The 19653-nt window shown below is 34.9% G+C and overlaps 4 protein-coding genes, 1 non-coding gene and 1 pseudogene across 6 annotated transcripts; 3 read left to right on the top strand and 3 right to left on the bottom strand.

The window, feature by feature from the left end:
* Positions 1 to 214: 214 nt before the first annotated feature.
* On the bottom strand, positions 215 to 1462 carry LOC107939825 (CASP-like protein 1F2). Of its 2 annotated transcripts, XM_041077419.1 has the most exons (3): positions 1223 to 1461; positions 1018 to 1138; positions 215 to 927 (listed from the first exon to the last, which is right to left on the bottom strand). In XM_041077419.1, the coding sequence occupies exons 1-3, from the start codon at positions 1261 to 1263 to the stop codon at positions 712 to 714; spliced, it is 378 nt and encodes a 125-aa protein (XP_040933353.1). In that variant the 5' UTR covers positions 1264 to 1461; the 3' UTR covers positions 215 to 711. The 2 variants fall into 2 exon arrangements, with proteins under 2 accessions (XP_040933353.1, XP_040933352.1); XM_041077418.1 differs by having other exon boundaries at positions 215 to 1138; positions 1223 to 1462.
* A 3217-nt stretch (positions 1463 to 4679) lies between these two features.
* LOC107939812 (probable serine/threonine-protein kinase At1g54610) lies at positions 4680 to 9092 on the top strand. The gene is made up of 7 exons (XM_016873198.2): positions 4680 to 5252; positions 5333 to 5617; positions 6639 to 6950; positions 7501 to 7728; positions 7943 to 8043; positions 8145 to 8268; positions 8493 to 9092. Exons 1-7 carry the CDS (start codon positions 4860 to 4862, stop codon positions 8823 to 8825), a joined length of 1776 nt encoding a protein of 591 aa, XP_016728687.1. The 5' UTR covers positions 4680 to 4859; the 3' UTR covers positions 8826 to 9092.
* A 739-nt stretch (positions 9093 to 9831) lies between these two features.
* LOC107939842 (uncharacterized) lies at positions 9832 to 12372 on the top strand. The gene is made up of 2 exons (XM_016873223.2): positions 9832 to 10183; positions 11236 to 12372. Exons 1-2 carry the CDS (start codon positions 10111 to 10113, stop codon positions 12093 to 12095), a joined length of 933 nt encoding a protein of 310 aa, XP_016728712.2. The 5' UTR covers positions 9832 to 10110; the 3' UTR covers positions 12096 to 12372.
* A 520-nt stretch (positions 12373 to 12892) lies between these two features.
* TRNAQ-UUG (transfer RNA glutamine (anticodon UUG)) lies at positions 12893 to 12964 on the bottom strand. Its single transcript has one exon. It is a non-coding gene; the product is annotated as a tRNA-Gln (tRNA).
* A 1318-nt stretch (positions 12965 to 14282) lies between these two features.
* Positions 14283 to 16807, top strand: LOC107939841 (60S ribosomal protein L7a-2). Its single transcript, XM_016873222.2, has 7 exons — positions 14283 to 14439; positions 14910 to 14960; positions 15057 to 15258; positions 15632 to 15801; positions 15890 to 16018; positions 16109 to 16201; positions 16479 to 16807. The coding sequence occupies exons 1-7, from the start codon at positions 14437 to 14439 to the stop codon at positions 16608 to 16610; spliced, it is 780 nt and encodes a 259-aa protein (XP_016728711.1). The 5' UTR covers positions 14283 to 14436; the 3' UTR covers positions 16611 to 16807.
* A 138-nt stretch (positions 16808 to 16945) lies between these two features.
* On the bottom strand, positions 16946 to 18887 carry LOC107939840 (11-beta-hydroxysteroid dehydrogenase-like 6; annotated as a pseudogene).
* Positions 18888 to 19653: the final 766 nt, after the last annotated feature.

Raw genomic sequence — 19653 nt, 5'->3', positions numbered from 1 at the left:
TGGAAGAGCATACCCGGGGAATGGGGTACACCCTTTCAGATTTGGAAGATGGTTTTAAGAATATTAGGAGGTGAAAGTGATGTGAGTATTTTTAGCTGTACAACTTGAGAGATGTTATTGTCAAATACCTCTGGAATTTATGTCTGGAACCTTTGAATTTTTTTTTAAATTATGCGAGTTTCTTGAATCGTAAATAATAAATTCCTCCCGAATCTTCACATATAGCCTCAATTTTTATTTTTTCAGATGGGATTCAAATTTGGAATCTCAAAATCTCCAAAACCTCTCCCTACTAAATAATACTTCTAAATATTACACTTTAAATAAATAGTGGATTTAACTCTTAAGGAAAAATAAAAAATAAAATTAATCTGGACTGGATCCATAGAGAAGATTGATAACAACTTACTATTGTTGGACTTGAAGCTGATAAAACCAACAGTGGACTGAAATCGGCACTTTTGGACTTAAAATTTGCTTAATTTTGTTCCAGAAACCCAGCCCGCTTTCATCCCATACCCACAAATATTCCTCAGAACCCGACTTTAATTGGTATAAACCACAATATCTGTCGCTCTTATTCTTTCACGCTTGAGCCTAATAGATATGCATGCCAACCCACTAATGATGAAAGTTCAGTAATTTCATTATCACCCACCAAAACTATGAGTTATCATCCTCACCTCATCTTCTCCAAATTTATATCCCGTTTTAGATTTGTCTAGACTTGCCGGCCGACATGACGGTAAGCACCAGCAAGCAAACCACTGCAACATACGACAGTGCCATTGAAACGGTCACCTTGTCGCAGAATTTCTCGAAACGGTCGCAGATTTTAAGCCAACCAGTGTGGCCGTTACCGTCACGTGCTACCATTCCGATCACCGTCCCTGCCGCCAAACCGGAAAGAACCAGAGACATCATCATCTGCAATGTCCCAAAACCCCGCTGGATTATCAAAAAAAAAAAAAAAGGGCATGACATATCACTATTTATATTAAAACCATCACTATATACCAAATCGTGTAGGAAGAAGAAGAAGTAGATAGTAGCAGTCAAGGCATGACGGGCAAAGAACAGAAAGAACAACGACATCAAACTGAAACCAAAAGCAATGGCATTTGCATAGGCGAAGAACCTGAAAAAAAAATGGAGGATATTATTTAACACTATATGAGCTCTGGAATTTATCACATAATAAAACAGCTCGAGGTTGTTTTACTTGAAAGCAGGTGAATAGCTATATCGAGCATCAAAAGACATGCCGAAACTTCAACAGTTTGGTTTGCAGTGAAAATCACCCATGCGGCGGCCATTGCTGTCGCAGTCGCCGCAATTCTCAAACAGATTTGTGTAGCTAAGTCAAACTTGTCTGTTTTGTTAGGTGCCTTTGCTCGAACATTGGCTTCCCTGATTTCCATCGTAAACAGTGAAGAGAAAGTGCAGAATAGCTGAGGGGTTAAGTTCATGTGGAGGTTATTTATAGAAGAAAAAACAAGTCGTAAAAAATAATAACTCGAATTTCATTTTTTAAACTATAGCTTAATTCCATATATATAAAAAGAATGTACTCCACACTCCACTTGATTTCAAAAAAATGGTATTGTGATATTAGATGATGAGACAAATTGATAATTTAATTATTATTTAAGATTTGCACACCGAATCGAATCAAATGGGTTTTATATTATTTTATTTTATTTATAGAAGCCAATGAATTGGCATGAAAAGCAAAGCAGATGAATTAAAGGATTTCCAACATGGTATTCGCAATAAAAACGTGAAGAAAAAACACATGTTTGATTTTTTGCCAAAGAAGCAGAGATATGGTAAACCGCACGTAATGTAGATGTAAAGTTTAGGTTTCCAAGTACCAAACAGACCTTTGCTCTACTCCTTGACGTAAGTGGTCTCCGATGCAACCTTTTCCCATATGAGAAGGGCAAACCAATCCCAACCTACTATATGTGTTTTAATTAGATGCGTATGCTCAATTTTATATAAATATATTTATATTCAAAGGGTTGGGAATTAAAACTAAAAATTATTAATTTTTTAAAAACCAAAAGCTAAAAAGGCTTAGATTGTATGTTTTAATTTTGTGAAGAGACTTAAAAACCAAATTTCTCAATTAGTTAGAAAGGGGCAAAACTCTTATTTGCCCTTACTTACGACCCTATTCCATATCCGTATAGGATTTTTCTTTTTCTATAAAAGGTAGAGGAAACTTGGCTCGAAATTATGAAATTTTGACTTTTCAACGCCATAGATGGAACATGTTAGAACCTGCTATGTGTAGCTAGCTCCACATTCATCCTATGATATCATATTTAGAGAGTGTAATTGGTTTACTTTAAATAATTTTTTAACAAAAAAATAAATTGATTTTAGTTAAAAAAATTAATTAAACGATTTTGATTAGGTTAGTTTAGTCGGTTTTTAAATTAATTAATTTTGAGATATTGACTTGAGTTTATATAGTTAAATTTTTATTATGTATTATAAATATATAAATAATTTAAAAATAATTCAAAAACTGCTAACCCATTAAATTAATTGGTTTTTTTTCTTTTATAGTCTAAAATTTAATATAAAAGTTTGAAACATCCATCCTCTTAATTTGTGAGATGAAAAAACTCAAACTATTTAATTGAAAATTTTATATCCAAATCTTTTCAAATTTGTAGTTTTCTATCTTTCCACATTTGATGTATCAACAGTCATTATTGTGGATTAGGTAGATGAAGTCGGATTTGAAATTCTTATTCAAAATTTGATGTGTAAGAAGTATGAGTCAATGTCTTAAATGAATCAAGAACAGAAATTAATAAAATTTATCATTAAAACCTTAATAATTTAGCTATCAATTACCAAAAACAGGTAGCCTTAAAATGGAGTAATCAACTCTTTACAAATTTTGATATTTAATACTAGAATTTATAAGGAAAAAGTAAAATCTAACAAAATAAAGGAAACAGATCAACAAGAATGGCCAGCCTGCACCTAGCTTTAGCCTGTTAGCTGATTGGTGTTTTGCATGTTCTTCATAGCTTCCTGTGTTCTTTCATTCGGTGACCTTGAGTGGTCTCATCTTTGACAGCAACTTTCACCATAGTCAAATCCATTTCCATCAACTTCAAAACCCCAAACAATCTTCCACTTTCCCTTCTTCCCTCAACACCTCTGCTTCTTCCCTTGCTCTTAATTTCCCCGCTTTTGCCAACCCAAACTCTCTCCCCATCAACCCTACCAGCTGTTCCCAAAAAATCCATTATCACCTACTGTCCAAGTTAATCTCCTTGGTCCTCCTCCATCACACCTCAAGATTCGGTGGTTCCGGTTTCGGACGATTTCCGATCCTTTTCGTTTCAGCTTTCCGCGCTTATGGTGGTTTCATATGGGAGATTGGAGATGGGAAATGAATCTGAGGTTGGAGGAGTGCAGTTGATAGGGAAATGTAATGTTTTTGGTTGATAAAATAAAATTATAGTAACCGAAACAAGAACGTCTATATGAGTAGTTTACCCTAAAATACAATAAAGTAGGTAGTAAAGGTGTACCATTTATACGTGATTTTCATGACAACTAGCCTTCTCTTCACCAAAGATTATGATGATTTGATTTAACTCTATAAATTTAATTTTAATAATAAATAAACAATTCTTATTTTATTTAAAATATTTAATCAAATAGCACTCATATTTAAAAGGGGTTTATTAACATTAATCCTTTCATATTAAATCATATTGTCAAATTAATTAAAAAAATCTTCTTTTTTTAACCATGAATTTGCTACTACTAACTATATTAGTATGCTTTCAAATAGAATGGAATATTCAACTTATCTTTAGAATATACTATAATTAAAGAAAATATGGAATTACTTATTGATTATAATATTAAATTTTCGATTGCATTATAAGATGTTAATTTTAGAAAAGAAATATAAAGTATGAATCAGACGACGTTTGACTTTTGATTTATTTTGACCGAAAATCAAAAGATTGGCATAAATCACGCATATGCCATATACTCTAATCTCTAAAAAAATATTAAATTAAGTATGAATTGGAATGGTGAATTAGAATTGTTATCTAAAATGATAAAATTAGAGTTTTCATTTATAATCAACCACAAACAATTAATTGATGTATTTTATTTTAAGCTAATGTGATCACATGTTTAAAAAAGGGCCTTAGCTTAATTAAAGTTTATCAAGCCCAATTAATCATGTAATTCTAATTCAACCCCTACTTAAAAGTCTTAATCCACCTTTCTTTTTTGGCCATCATTTTCACAAAAAGTATAATCATCTTAAAATATATTTTATAAAACATGACATTCATTATCAAAGTTCAGATGGCAAGTAATTATTATGAAGGGAAATGTTAAAACTTAAAAATATTTTTGCTCGTAGTACCCATTAATATCTTTTTTTTTAAAATTAAAATGTTTGAAATTTTTAAAAGAGGACTATTCTTTTAGTGCAAAGAGTATAAAAAAACATTATCATAATATATATATGTACGCTCCACACGAATTAATGGATCGTCGTCTAATTCCAAAATGAGTCTACGCAATTTCCGTACGTGGCAATTCCGTAGTTTTGGTGGAGTCAGCGCCTACTTTTAAAAACCCAAAGTAAACAAATAAAACAGGACTCTCCCACTCAGTGTCTCTGTTAAGCTATGCTACCTTCGTCTCCTTCGCGGGAATTTCTCTTTTTATTTATTTAATTTTCTCTTTTAGATTAGAACCTGCTTCAAGTTTGAGACCTCCATTGGTTTTCTCACTCCTTTGAAGCCCGCCGTTTAACCTTCAGGCTTTTTTCGTTTAACTCTTATTACTTTTTCCGTTTCATGCATTATTGGCCGCCATGCATTTGCCTTGATATTATGGGTTGTATCATCGGAAAGCAATCAAAATCACTTCCATGGGATCGCCCCACCTCAACTCCACGTCGTCTTCGTACTCGTCGTCGCCAGAGATCTAACGAGCCATCCACAGTAGTTTCAGTAACTGACGCCGTTGACGGCATCGTCGATGTCAAACAGAAAGGGAGGCGGAGGCAACAGCAGCAAAAAGAGAATCACACCGGAGATTTCCCGGTTATACTTCCGGGTCCGGAGAGACGGAGAACGCCACAGGACGCGAACCTACAAGGGTGGCCTTCGTGGCTAATAGACGTCGTTGGGGAAGCCATCAATGACTGGACCCCGAGACACGCCAGCACCTTCGAGAAGCTTGACAAGGTATCAAACTTTTAGTTTCCTTTTTTTTTTAATCATCATTTTAATCCTAACAACGTGGTTTTTTTTTTCTACTTTTAAAGATTGGACAAGGAACTTATAGCAATGTGTACAAAGCCAGGGATCTATTAACAGGGAAAATAGTGGCATTAAAGAAGGTTAGGTTTGACAATTTAGACCCACAAAGTGTAAAGTTTATGGCTAGAGAGATTCTTGTATTAAGAAGGCTGAACCATCCCAATGTAATCAAGCTTGAAGGTTTAGTTACTTCAAGAATGTCTTCTAGTCTTTATTTGGTTTTCGATTACATGGAGCACGATCTCGCCGGCCTCACCGTCTCACCAGGGATTAAGTTCACTGAGCCTCAGGTACTACCATTCTTTCTTCAAATGGCTCCATATCTTGCTCTTGCTTGTCTATATGAGATTTTGGGACCTATGGCGATATGATCCTCTTAGGACCCTCCAAATATATGAAAACGCTTAGAAGAATTGAACTTTCCTGTCTTAGAGAAACACCCCTCCTAGCGACAAAGTTTGGAACGACATGATTCTTGTACTTTTTTTGTGTTTTGCTTGTTGTGGACTTTTGAAGGTACTCAGGCATATCTGTAGCTACTTGGGTCCCATTTTACCTGCTGTTGAGCTTGTTAAATATCTTTGTATTTGTACTATTTTTGGGTATGCAAATTTCATGGAAATTTCCTTCTTGTCAATTTCTGGAATTAGATTTCCATTTTCTTTTGAACTATAACTTTAATTGGACAGTTTCTAGATGGAGTGAATGAGAAATAACAAGATAAGGAAAGAGGCTACTTTTTTAAAATAGTTGGCTAACAGCATGTAGCTGTTAATCTATCTATTGGTTTCTGGGAACAGAACAAGCTGATAAATAAAACAGATGATCCATTAACAGCTTACTTATCTCATCACAGTGATTTCTCACATTTCTTTTTTAAAGTTAAATTCCTTCGAAACAATATTTATGTTTTGTGAAGTTTTAAAGCATATAAACTTGTAACAATCAGTTGCTTGCATCAGAATTTTGATTCATTTCCGAATTTTGATATTTGTTGCATGAATTGGAGAAGTGCTGCGAAATGGTGGTAGCTTGTACATATGTTGCTGTATATGAAGATGTTTCCAGTAGTAAATTCGAAACCGTTAAACCTTAGTATGATCACCTCAAATTAAATGCTTAATTTCAAGATAGAATCCAGTTTTATCAGCATCTTGCAGAAATATATATTGAAATTCCCCTGCAAGGCTCGTTATGGCTTGCGGCATTATGTACTTGTAATTTTCAGTTTTTGGGTAGTAAGTTTTTTATGTGGCTGAAGATGTCAAACTTAGATGATCAATTTCTTTTGATGAATCTTCCCTCTGGCAGATTAAATGCTTTATGAAGCAGTTACTTTCAGGGCTAGAGCATTGCCACAAACAAGGCGTTTTGCATCGTGATATCAAATGCTCTAATCTGCTTATTAACAATGACGGGATTTTAAAAATTGCTGATTTCGGACTCGCTACCTTTTACGGACAGAAGCAGCCCTTGACTAATCGAGTAGTGACTCTCTGGTACCGTCCGCCTGAACTACTTCTCGGTACAACTTATTATGGTGTTGGAGTTGACCTCTGGAGTGCAGGCTGTATTTTGGCAGAACTCTTTTATGGGAAGCCAATAGTGCCAGCAAGGACAGAGGTATTCATTTTCTGTTTTTTTTTTTTTTTTATCCCTATAGGATCTTTGATTTTTTGTGAATCTGCTGGAATGTGAGTTAGTGGTAGTGCAAGCTATCATGTAGTCATGCTTAGAAATATTTGTTCTTACATGTTGCTTACCATAATAGATTTCCATGTATGGTATACTATTGCATATAGTCAACTCAGCCTTAGAATAGTTTTCGATACGGCCATTGGTAATTGAATATTGTAGCAGTTCTTAATAAGCTCGTTTCTGAATGTTCTTGGTTTGTGATTTCTTAACTAGTGCCGATTGACAACAAAAATAATGCTTTGTTAAACATCGTTGCAAACTGCTTGTCAAGTCAAATTAATATATATATTTTATCATATACCAATGAACTGTGTGTTACTCTTGGAAAGTCTTGAAATCTAATTAGTTTGGTATTTGTGTTGTAACCACTAATGCTTTTGGTTTGTTTGATTTGGTACTGTATTGTTTTCTATATGTTGATAAAATTCTTCCCCTTTTCTCTTTTCGGCTAACACTGGATTTATCTCGTGCCTAGGTTGAACAACTGCATAAGATATTTAAGTTGTGTGGATCCCCTTCCGAGGAATATTGGAAGAAATCCAAATTACTGAATGCTACACTCTTTAAGCTACAGCATCCATACAAACGCTGTATAGCAGAAACCTTCAAGGACTTTGCATCTTCTGCGTTACCTCTCATTGAAACTCTTCTTTCAATAGACCCTGAAGAACGAAGTACCGCTATTGCAGCTCTTAAAAGTGAAGTGAGTGATATTAGCTTATTAATGCATCTTTCAAGCAAGTCAATATTTGTGTTGTACTTGTATCTATATTCGCATATAGGAAGACAGTTCTATTGATTTACATTGCTAGAGCTAGATAACCAAACCAAGAGCATTTCGTGCATTCCTGGGACTTGAATGATGTATATCCTTTGCTACAAACGATTTTGAGAACTATTTGCTTTTCTGTATGCAGTTCTTTACCACTAAACCATACGCTTGTGAGCCATCCACTTTACCAAAGTTTCCTCCCTGCAAAGACATGGATGTAAAATTGAGAGCTGAAGAAGCAAGAAGGTTAGCGGACTTACTTTTATTGCCTTTCGTTTTCTTTGCTAAGTTCGGCTATATAGAGATTGCTGAGTTTTATTGCTGAGATATACCTTTCTTGTATATAGGTTAAGAGGTCTAGACAGCGAAGTTAATGCAGTAGATGGCACCAGGAGAATTAGAGTTGGTGAACGTGCTAGTCGGGCAATTCCAGCCCCTGAAGCAAATACAGAGATTCAAGCAAAATTTGATGTGAGTAGGAGACTTTGCTCTTATTCTCTTCTTTTAAGAAATTGTACACAGTCGTACAGGACGCATACTTGTACTCAATTTACACCCGAGTCCAAGTAACATAATTTAGGTTGAAGACCAAATACGAGCATACCTTTCACTTATAATTTAGCATGTTTAATGTGTTCTTGTTCCCAAGGTTATCTTATGAGCTTCAGCCACATTCTTTGTTTGCTGGTTTCCAGAAAAGGAGAGTAATGACACAAACAAATGGGAAGAGCAGGAGTGAGAAATTCCCACCACCTCATCAAGATGGAGCTGTTGGGCATTCACTAGACGCCGATGCATCGCTTAAGGGCTCTATCACATCTTTTGGTGCGAACAAAACTCCCTTCAGCTCATCGGTTTTGAACACAACGTCATCGGGATTTGCCACCGGTCCTCCCATACAAAGGAAAACCAACAAAGACCCTCGGCGAGCTACATCTAGAGGGTTTGTCCACAGTTACAAACCGACCTCAATAGGTCTATCCTTGGATTTAGGGTGTAAACCTGAGGTGTTTGGTTGCCAGAATTAGATTACAAGTTTATATAAATCATATTGGTTTTGGAACTTCAAAATAAAGATGGCCGTTTCCTATTTATAATATGGTCCAGGCCACCATACCTTGTGATTTGGTGCATAATCTGCCTGTGCAGATCCTTTTTGTTTATAAACTCGTAGTTGGGATTACTTTGTCAAAAAAAGAAGGGTGTTCATTTAGCTCCCGGTTATGGAATTTTAGAAGTCATTTCTTTTTCTTTATTACGGACTTTAAAAAAATTGTTAGCTGAATATTTTTTTATATTTTTACTCCTAACTTCTCACTATCCTCCTAAAGATTTTATTCAAGTCTTTTGTTATTTTATTTATAAATTAAAAATGCAAAATTTTTATCCCTTCAATCAATAAAAATTAAATTGATTAAAATGGAATTTACAAGACTCTTGAATGCAATAATTAATTAAAGTATAAAGTATAAAGATAAGTAAAATAAACTCAAATGGATTTTTGATATTTTTGATAAAGGCTGAATTGCAATGTATGAATTTTAATTAGACTTATTCTAATTATTAGTCAGCTTACATTTTATATGGTAAAATTTTTATAGAGATCATTGTATTAGAAATCTAATTACATACCTTAAATTAAAGAGAAAATTAATTTTTTTATCTTATGTTGAAGTACAAAGACCAAGTTTTAATAGTAAAGATAAATGAAATTTCTAATAAAAATATCAATTTACTCTTTAATTTAAGTATAATATCTTTTTGGTAGAAAAGGTAAAATTTAATCCGGCACCTATTACGGGGCCTTCATAGTTATTTTACCATTTTATATTGGTTTGATTTTATTTAGGTTAAATTACACCAACAGTCATCCAACTTTGGGGTAGCTGACAAAACAGTCACTCAAGTTTCAATTCAGTCACTTAATTTTCGAAAAATAACAAAACAGTCATCACCAACCAGTTTTCGTTACAGACGTAACAGAGCCACCATTTTCCGTTATAGACTTAACGGACCTGCCATTTTTCATCCCCTATCATTGCTCTCCCATCCCTCTCCCTCTTCCCCACCATCCACTTGAGACCTCCGTTGCCAAAAAGTTCTTTTCCGAAGCTGGATGTTTCGACAGCAAGAACAAGAAAAGCAGTCTCACCACAAAAGAACAAGATGAGGAGCAGGAGCCTGAAGGATGGCGAAGATTGAAGAATCAAACATTGCTGTTGGAATTAGATTAGAGGACGTTGGTGAGAGTTCGTCTGAGATTTTGGTTGATGGTAAGTCATTCCCGAATCTTCCGGGCATTCAGCCAGATTTATGGAAAGGTCCCAAGTGGGATGTTCTCGGCTTCCTTGTTCAGGATTTGTTGGCTTTTGGCATCGTTTTCACGGTATATCTCAAAGCTCTTTATCTTTGCCTTTTTTTTTTCCATTGTTTAGTTTTGTTGTGTTGATGCCTAAAATGATTGATGTTTGAATTCGTACAAACCTATGAAGGATTAGGATTATGGGTTTAAATCAAAGTTACAAAATTTAACAATATGATAACTTCTGCATACTAGTAAAGGGAAAAAATCTACCCTGAATCCAAATAGTGGTCAGAACTTGGACTTCGGTTTGGAGATTTTAGTTGCAAAGTTCAAATGAAATTTTATGAGCTGAGGATGTGCCATAGGAAAAGAATGAAATTCTGCTTGTGTAAGAGTCCAAAGCTCCATTGTGGGGTTACAAGGAAAATGACTAAGAAAGAATGTTCATACTTGAGAGATTTTTTGTAGATTACATTTCCTCTAAAAGGGATGAAGGAATGAATTAAAAAGTGAAGATAAACACTAAATATGCACCCATAAAATTTAGAGAATTATGGGAGACTAATCTGATATTTTATTCGAATTTGGTGACTGCAACAAGGTAGCCTAGTTATTTTTTGAGATTTTCTTTTCTTGGGTTTGTGATGGGAATTAAGGAAGTTGAACAATATGCAACACCCAAACTTGCTAGGCTTGATTTTGTGCTTACCAAATGTGAAGATGTGGTTCCCTAGTTTGGTGCAACATGGTGGGAAAGAGGGGGGAGGGAGAGAGAATCAAAGTAAAGGGGATGGTGGGAAAAAAGGGAGAGGGATGTGAGAGTAGTGCTAAGGGGATGAAAAATGACACTTCCGTTAAGTTTGTAATAAAAAAAGATAACTCTATTACATTTGTAACGGAAAAAGGTTAGTGATGATTGTTTTATTATTTTTAAAAAATTGAGAGACTAAATTAAAACTTGAATGACTTTTTGTTAACTATCCCAAAATTGAGTGACTGTTGGTACAGTTTACCCTTTTATTTATTTTATAAACGGTTCGTGGCGCTTCACTTCCCTAGTTGTTTTTATATGTTTATATATTCAGCCGGAAAAGGCATTCGAGCTTCACTTCACTAGTTGTTTTTCAAAATAGTTGAGGGAATGGAACCCGATCCTTTTGCTTGGATACTCGAGGAATGCCGATATTCCTCCCCCTCTGACATAACCACCGTAGAATACGGTCCGTATTTTGGGCTCTCCGACTCCGACTCCGGCTCCGACGCCGCCTTCCAAAATCAGGTCAACTCCACCGACGTCGTGATATTACCTGCTCTTGACATTTCCGAAGATGAAGAAGTCTTCCACACCCCTCCTGAGTCCAGGTCGACTAACGCCTCCTCTGATAACTGCAACAACAACGATGATCCAGTGATCGTTGATTGTGAAGCTGTGGCGAATAGCGGCAGGAAGAGTAAGAGGGTTATGGAAGAAGAAGAGAATGGAGTTTCGAAAAGATTGAAAGCAAAGACTATTGAATCTCCGGCTATGAGCGACACCGACACCGAGGAATTGCTGGAGTGGTTCAAGAACTCTGATGCATCTCCTGAAGGTGCGCCGGAAACAGAGATTCAAAATCTGCAAAATCATGGATCTAATTTTGAAGTTGGGGAAGGAAGCGTTAGGGTTAGGGTTAGCAGCCATGAAGGAAGGAATTTGGGGAAACGTGTACTGCCTTCATGGGCCAATCCGAGGGTGAAGGGTGATGAGGAAGCGGAGATTAAGGAAACCAATTTGCCTTCATTAGTGAAGGGGAGCGTTTGCGATGGTGAAAGAGTTGAGCAAGAACCGGTCCATCCTAGTACGGCTTCTGGTCCTTCAAGAGAGAATCATGCTGGAGTTAATGATGTTGACGAGTTGCTCCAAGTGGGAAAGGATGGTGATGATGAGGAAGAAGAGAAGCTAATCTGTGTTAGTATTTTGGAAGTTGCAGAGAAGAAATGGGGTCCGTTTTGATGATTGATAGGGTTGCTGTTGCTGGCAGGATTTTATGGGTCTTTTTGAGTAAACTTTAGGAAACAAATGGAAGACAGCAGGCATTTTGTATGAAGGTGGTTTTTGTGGTACACATGGCCAGGTAAATAGGAACTAAGGAACTGGCCACAGGGTAGATATTTTGTAGTTGATGTTCATGCTTTAATATGGTATGTATGGCTGTCCATGAAATGTGGAAATACTTTCGGTTTCTAGCTTTGATGCCAATTTATGTTTATGATGCTTCTTGCGGGTCTAACTTTAGTGTTTGTGATAATATGCCTTGCATTGGTGGTGGTGTAGTAAAGTGTAGGATTTGAAGCAAGGTTTAAACCCAATATCATGGTGACTTGCACTTCAATCCATCTTATCTATATCCAATAGCCTCCAAAAAGGCGCCTCATAGCCTCTTTTTTCCTCATATATGATGATATAAGCAATTGAATAAAAAGAAATCTGTGCATGCTTAAACTACTAAAAGCAACATCAGATTTTTTACAAGAGCTTTTAAAATAATTGAATAGACCTTTGGATTCGAATTGCTTTTATTGAAATATATGAAAGGGCTTATTACTTTTCATTACTTAAAGCATCACTTAATTAATCCTTACCTTTACAAGAATCAATATGAATTTATGTTCATCTCTGAAAAGAATGGTTTTCATATAAGGGCCAAAATCATTTGGGATCACTACTAAAATGTTCTCATATGGCATTGTAGAAGGCAGATGAAACCCACAACTGTTCAAAGATATTTCAGCAAAACCTAATGATTAAATAGGTCCCACCGGGAGTCGAACCCAGGTCGCTGAATTCAAAGTCCAGAGTGCTAACCACTACACCATGGAACCGGTCATTGAAGTGCGCTGCTAAAGTTTTAGATCCAAATAGTTCTTGAAAAAAAATATTCAAGTCTAACCCACAAGAAGTCCTCAGCTATGTTCTAAATTTTAAAATTACTAGTTTACAACCAAAAACTTTAAAAAGATTCTTCAAAAAGTACTTTCATCAATCTATCCATTAAATTATATATTAATTTAAACTATCCATTATATTAGACATTAAAAGTTAGCTCAAATCTAAAACGAACTATCACATAGATCAATGTGCTCACAATTCAATCCAATCCAAAGTGATGGTAAGATTTAATTTATACATTTTGATTCATGTGTTTTAATACAACTAACAACTTCAATCGGTATCCAAAGATTTTATCAAATTTGACTTCCAATACTATTTGTACCCACAATAAGTGCATCTAATATAAATCTTTAAACCGAGTAAATTTCTTCTTACTTGCATATCATTACCAACTCAAAAAGGAAAAAAATTCTCCTAAATTAGTAATATGTAACTATTGACATCAACTCAATTACCCTTGTTACATAATAATACTAAAACAAATTTATTGACCCTGGACATTTCAAAAAATTAGTACAAAATATATCAAAATTTATATAAATATGAAAATCTCAAAATACACTTATCCAAAAAAAATTGCAAAATACAATTTTAAATATTTTTTAAAAAATTGCAATATGTGGAAAGAGTCCTATGAGGCCCACAGTTTGTAACAGTGGCCCAAACATTATTCATGTTCTTATATAGCCCCCTATGATCTTGGGTTTCCTATCGCTGCCGGCATTTGACACAAGGATTCAGAGATGATCTTGAGACTCGCTTTAAACTCCACTATATCACCTTTTTTTATATAAGTGAAAGGGATTCGAATCTTATAAGACATATAAATGCCAATAGTAGTAAGCAATGAATAATAAAAAGAAAAAAGAGCCAAGCTAAAAAGGTATGAACCTTTTCTATAATCACTATTAATGGTATTTTCTTTTTCTTTTTTGATTAAATGCTCCTTTGCTATCAGCTGCATTTGACTCTCTTTTTATGTTTTTTGTTTTTTTTTTTTTGGCAGAGGAATAATTATTGTCATTCTAGTGAAAACTTTCAAAGCCGCCTTAGTAAATGAAGTTTATAATTTAAGCTTTATTATGCTTTTCAAATGATAATCATTAATGAGGAGACTTGGATAAATCCAAGTGTTGGGTTATATAAATAGCGAGTATATAAATTAAAAATTATAAAAATACACTTATCCAAAAAAAATGCAAAATACAATTTTAAATATATTTTTTTAAAAATTACAAAATGTGTAAAGAGTCCTACGAGGGCCACAGTTTGTAACAGTGGCCCAAACATTGAACAATGTTCCTATATAGCCCCCCCTAGTTGCTTTGTTCTTTGTAGGGTTTTCCTCCGCCGTCGTTTAGATTTTTAATTAGGGAAGCTTGGAAGAAGGAGGTTCAAAAAAATGGTAATTCTAAAATCTCATGTCGGTTCTTCTCTTTCTTTTTGTTGTTCCTTTTTCAAATTGTCATCACAAATGTTCTTTTATTTTCCTCTTTCTGATGAACTTCATTGACCTATTTCTGCTACCATGTTATGGGATTAACACTTTGTTTGGTTCATCTTTTTTAAGTTTCTACGAAAAAAATGATATTTTAATGAGCAGATCCATGGAAGCTATTGTTGTAATGTAGTGATCAGTGATTACACTGAAAGTTTAGCTTAATTGTTAGTTTAGCTAACAGATGTGATTTTTGTGTTGTGTTCTTTGCTGGAAATTGTCCTGGTAGATCTCAAGTTCCCTTAAATAGAACTAGAACAAGTGAATCCTATCTCTTGTTCATAAATTTAAATGGTCTAAAGTTAGTCATGGATTGATCGGCTCCTTTGAAAGGATTCATCGTCGTGTTTTTTATATACTTTGTTGTTGAATGGCAGGGCCCTAAGAGAGGTGGAAAGGTTGTGGCTCCTGCCAAGAAGAAACAGCCGGTACTTACCACCATTACATTCTTGAATCACCTAAACTTCTCAATTAATTTGAATGTGGTCTCACTATCTTTCTGTTATTTTGATTTTGAATATTAGGAGAAGGTTGTTAATCCATTGTTTGAGAAGCGTCCCAAACAGTTCGGTATCGGAGGAGCTTTACCTCCAAAGAAGGATCTGCATCGATTCGTGAAGTGGCCGAAGGTTGTTCGAATCCAAAGGAAGAAGAGGATCCTTAAGCAGAGATTGAAGGTCCCACCAGCGTTGAACCAGTTTACCAAGACTCTTGATAAGAACCTTGGTATGCATTAAAACTTGTTCATGCTCTTTAGTTCTACAAATTGTAATTTGAGTGAATTATGAATTTCTAAATAGTTATTTTCATTGCCCTTTGATTACTTCTATGATTTCGGGTTAGTTTTTATATTGGGGGAGAATGGGTTTTATCAAAGCTTTTTTTTCTTCCCATTTTATTGTTTATTCTTGTTAAGAGCATGGTGTTTTATCAAGTGTGCTTAAACCTTAATGATTCAAAAGGTCATGGATAGTTATAGTAATTGGTTGTGGAAGAAGCTAATCTGAACCTATAATTTAAGATTGGTTTTTTTTAAAATACATTTTGGTTATAATAATGATTGGGGCTTAAACGTAGATTATTTTATGTCCTTTTGCAGCAACAAGTTTGTTCAAGTTGCTTCTCAAGTACAGGCCAGAAGACAAGGCAGCCAAGAAGGAACGTCTGTTGAAAAAAGCACAGGCTGAAGCCGAAGGAAAATCTGCCGAGTCTAAGAAACCCATTGTCGTTAAATACGGTCTTAACCATGTTACCTACCTTATTGAGCAGGTTGCCCTCTATATTCATCAGTTTATCCATTGTGTTATACACTTCAAAATAAGAAAAGCAATGGTTTTTATTATTCTGGCTTGTGCAGAACAAGGCTCAATTGGTTGTTATTGCTCATGATGTGGATCCCATAGAATTGGTAGTGTGGCTCCCTGCATTATGCAGAAAGATGGAGGTCCCTTACTGCATTGTCAAAGGGAAATCTCGTTTGGGATCGGTATTGTTTTTCCTTTCAGTCCCTTTTTTGCAGATCATCGAGTTTGCAGAGTTGGTTTTACTTATTTGTGTTTAATGCCTAATACCGCAGATTGTTCACAAGAAAACTGCTGCCGTTTTGTGCTTGACCACAGTTAAGAATGAGGATAAGTTGGAGTTCAGCAGAGTCCTTGAGGCCATCAAGGTATTACTACACCTGCTGTATTTTCTAATTATAAATTATGGAAGATCTCATTGAGCATGAGCATGATTGCATGTGTGATAGTATCTACCTTACCATCAACTTGATTGCAATAGCTGAGGATACCCCTTGATTGCAACTAGTTCGAATTAATAGGAGAGACCCTTTTAAGATCAATGAGTATTCCATGGAAATGAGTTTTGGTTTATTGCAAGATAAGTGTTAGCATAGTAATGAGATGAAATGGTGGTTAACATGGTGTAAATATGAATGGGAACAGGCAAACTTCAATGACAAATATGAGGAGAATAGGAAGAAGTGGGGAGGTGGTGTTATGGGCTCCAAATCACAGGCCAGAACCAAGGCAAAAGAGAGGCTTCTTGCCAAGGAAGCTGCTCAGAGGATGACCTAGAAATGTTCATTTTTTCCTATCTATAATCACCATTAATGGTGTTTTCTTTTTCTTTTTTGATTAAATGCTCCTTTGCTGTCAGCTGCATTTGACTCTCTTTTTAAGTTTTTTTTTTTTTGGCAGAGGAATAATTATTATCATTCTAGTGAAAACTTTCAAAGCCACCTTAGTAAATGAAGTCTTTAATTTAAGGTTTATTATGCTTTTCAAATGATAATCATTAATGTGGATACTTGGATAAATCCAAGTGTAAAAATATTTTTATTGAATATTTTATTGTTTTTAATGAAACCCAAGACTTGAATGAGAAATTCGAAAGAAGTTGTGGTTGCAACTTATGAATAGTACCTTCAGTATAGTATTGGATGTGGGGAATTTAGGAAGACAAAAACTGGGTTAGTCCATTAACAAAATGGGTTTACTTCTTGGTGGGTACTTCATTGTGGGAATTACAGGGCATTAATAGGAAGCCTATCCACCGATCCATGATGCCAGGGCAAAACACCTTCCACAGTTTGGTCCACTCGTACCAATGGGGTACCGTCAAGTAATTGTCCCCACGGCAGGACCCTGCTACTATTGCCTTCCCACACTCACATGCTGATTCCAATGGCATTACACTGATTTCAACCTGCCAGACCACCATTCTATTTATATCCTTTCTAAACTTTAATAACATAAAATCACTTCCTAGGACCCTTTATTCAAAAAGTAAATTAATTCATATAGTAAAAATGCATAAAAAAATAGCATACGGTACTTTGCAACTTGTTTGATCGCTTCAACCCTATCGAGAAGAAGATGAAGTCAGAAAACTTAGGCGCAAAGCATGTTGTTTACCCCCTGAATAGACCCCATCCAATATAAGTTACGAAAAATAACATTAACTTACGTCACGCATTTCAGGATCAAGTTGTAATCGAGCTTCCTTGGATAGGAATTTTCCATCAGTCATCTCCGTCTTGATCAGTCCCGGAGTCACTATTGTAAGTCCAATATCACCCCCAAATTCATAACTCAATGTCTCGTAAAAGCTTATCACTGCTGCTTTGCTTGCCTAATTAACCCCAAAATTGCTCAAATTTTAATCTACATGAAAAGAATATGCAAGTGGATGAGATTTTTTACACTGTAGAAGCTCAATCTTGGTGCAAACAACCATCCAGTGCTGGATGCTATGACTATGATCTTCCCTTTGCTCTTCTTTAAGTGCCCATATGCATAATATGTGCTGTATACTGATCCCCCAAAAGTTTATTTCCTGCCGCAAAATAGGCAGACACCCACGTTAATTTTCTTCTTCATTTTTACTCTTACATAATCATCTAATTTCCATGTATTTTCATTTTTTTACGTTAATTTAATATATTGAGCTTTTTCATTATAAAAAATTTTGTGTACAAATATAGTTGAAAAAAATGATGTAAAAACAAATACAGCTTAGATTGAAGACCATATTAACTTTGTTTTAAAGCTCACCCACCATGTGAGGATATTTTTCTAAATTTATTCTGGCTTTCAATAGTTTTTTTTTAAAATAATTTTTATAGATTTCAAATATCCAAAAGCAATATTTATAGTAATATAACAGGTACCTAAGTGATGAATAAAAAACAAATTTGAAGATGGCGGAATACCATAGCAGGCGAAGCTTTAGTTATATCATCATAATCTTGAAACATGCAGACCGGTGTAACCCCAGCATTGGTCACCAAATGATCCACTGTCACCACCACATCAAATACTAATAAAAAATTAAAACCCCCAAAATCTAATCTTCTTATTGGTTGCTTACAATGCCCGAAGTAGCTAACAGTGGCCTCAACAAACTGTTGACAGTCCTCCATCTTGGCCACATCTCCGACTATGTAAACAACTTCAGGCGACCCAATGATCTCACAAACGGCAGCCACTTGTCGGAGACGATGCTCTCTCCTCGCTACAACTGCTAAACAAGCTCCTCTCCTTGCATACTCATACGCCACATGCTTGAGAAAATTAAAAACAAAATAAATATTTCAACTTCTGACACTCAATAACAAAAGTGGATTTGAATTTGAATTGGAACCTCGCCAATGCCAGAAGATGCTCCAGTGATGAGTACGACTTTTCCACTCACATTCTCTTTGAAAAGGGATCTTGCAGTGGCGACAAGGGACGTGAAGAGTCGATAGTGAAGGAAGAAGACGAAGAATGTAATAGAAAGGACGGCATGCATGAACTTATCGATCATATCCATAGCTTTCTCCTGAAAATGGGGGACATATATGAGGTAGGGTTAAAAAAGGGTGGGAGGGTGTGGAACTTAGCTAGCTGTTTGCAACGTGGCAATGTTGCATGTCGGGAACTCAACACGTAGCTTTTGTTTTTGGTATTTTGTACATAATGCGTGTAAGATAGTCAAAAAGTTGAAACTCAGTTTTATGTGTAGATGGAATTATCTGGAACAACCACCTTGTATTTAAATATTTTGAGTTTAATCCAAAAATTAATAATTTATTTCAAATATGATTACATCGAATTAATGGAAAACCATGTCAGGGACTTGTATCATCAAAGTAAATGGATTAAAATATTATCAAAGCATTTTTTCGGTCTTATATATTTATATTTAAATTTTCAAACATAGTTTCTTAAATAAATTGCAAATTTTGAGTGAACCAGAGTTTTAATGTAATTATATATTCTACTTTTAAAAATGAAAATAATTTGAGAATCCTTTTCCGAATATAATTCAACTTTCGTAATTTATTATCATCAAAATCACCATTTATATCTCCGTTTGTTTGTGTTTTTTTTGTAGAATTTGATTCAATTATTAATTTAAAGCTAATTTCATAATTGTTTTTAGTTTTTGTTTGTTTAGGTTGAATTATATTCGGAAAACGCTTCTCAGAATATTTTCGTTTTTAAAAGTAGAATATATAATTACATTAAAAGTATTTATTTGTTAAAAGATTTTAATTTTCTGTGTATTCTAGACGCATAAAATGTAATACTTATATTATATTGTAATCAACTCATATTAACTTTTAATATTTTT

The sequence above is a fragment of the Gossypium hirsutum genome, chromosome A09, assembly GCF_007990345.1.
Source record: "Gossypium hirsutum isolate 1008001.06 chromosome A09, Gossypium_hirsutum_v2.1, whole genome shotgun sequence".
Lineage (NCBI taxonomy): Eukaryota > Viridiplantae > Streptophyta > Magnoliopsida > Malvales > Malvaceae > Gossypium > Gossypium hirsutum.
The sequence above is the reverse complement of the archived record's forward strand: the minus strand, read 5'-3'. Positions and strand labels throughout refer to the sequence as shown.

Bases quoted from the DNA above. Each gene is read 5' to 3' on its own strand.
- LOC107939842 (XM_016873223.2), top strand. From the start codon at position 10,111: ATGGAAAGGTCCCAAGTGGGATGTTCTCGGCTTCCTTGTTCAGGATTT. The intron at 10,184-11,235 runs GTATATCTCAAA...TTTTCAAAATAG, and splicing joins CTTTTGGCATCGTTTTCACG to TTGAGGGAATGGAACCCGAT.
- LOC107939812 (XM_016873198.2), top strand. From the start codon at position 4,860: ATGCATTATTGGCCGCCATGCATTTGCCTTGATATTATGGGTTGTATC. The intron at 5,253-5,332 runs GTATCAAACTTT...CTACTTTTAAAG, and splicing joins CCTTCGAGAAGCTTGACAAG to ATTGGACAAGGAACTTATAG. The intron at 5,618-6,638 runs GTACTACCATTC...TCCCTCTGGCAG, and splicing joins TTAAGTTCACTGAGCCTCAG to ATTAAATGCTTTATGAAGCA.
- LOC107939825 (XM_041077418.1), bottom strand. From the start codon at position 1,263: ATGTCTTTTGATGCTCGATATAGCTATTCACCTGCTTTCAA. The intron at 1,139-1,222 runs GTAAAACAACCT...TTTTTTTTTCAG, and splicing joins AGCTATTCACCTGCTTTCAA to GTTCTTCGCCTATGCAAATG.
- LOC107939841 (XM_016873222.2), top strand. The intron at 14,961-15,056 runs GTACTTACCACC...TTTGAATATTAG, and splicing joins CTGCCAAGAAGAAACAGCCG to GAGAAGGTTGTTAATCCATT. The intron at 15,802-15,889 runs GTTGCCCTCTAT...TGGCTTGTGCAG, and splicing joins TTACCTACCTTATTGAGCAG to AACAAGGCTCAATTGGTTGT.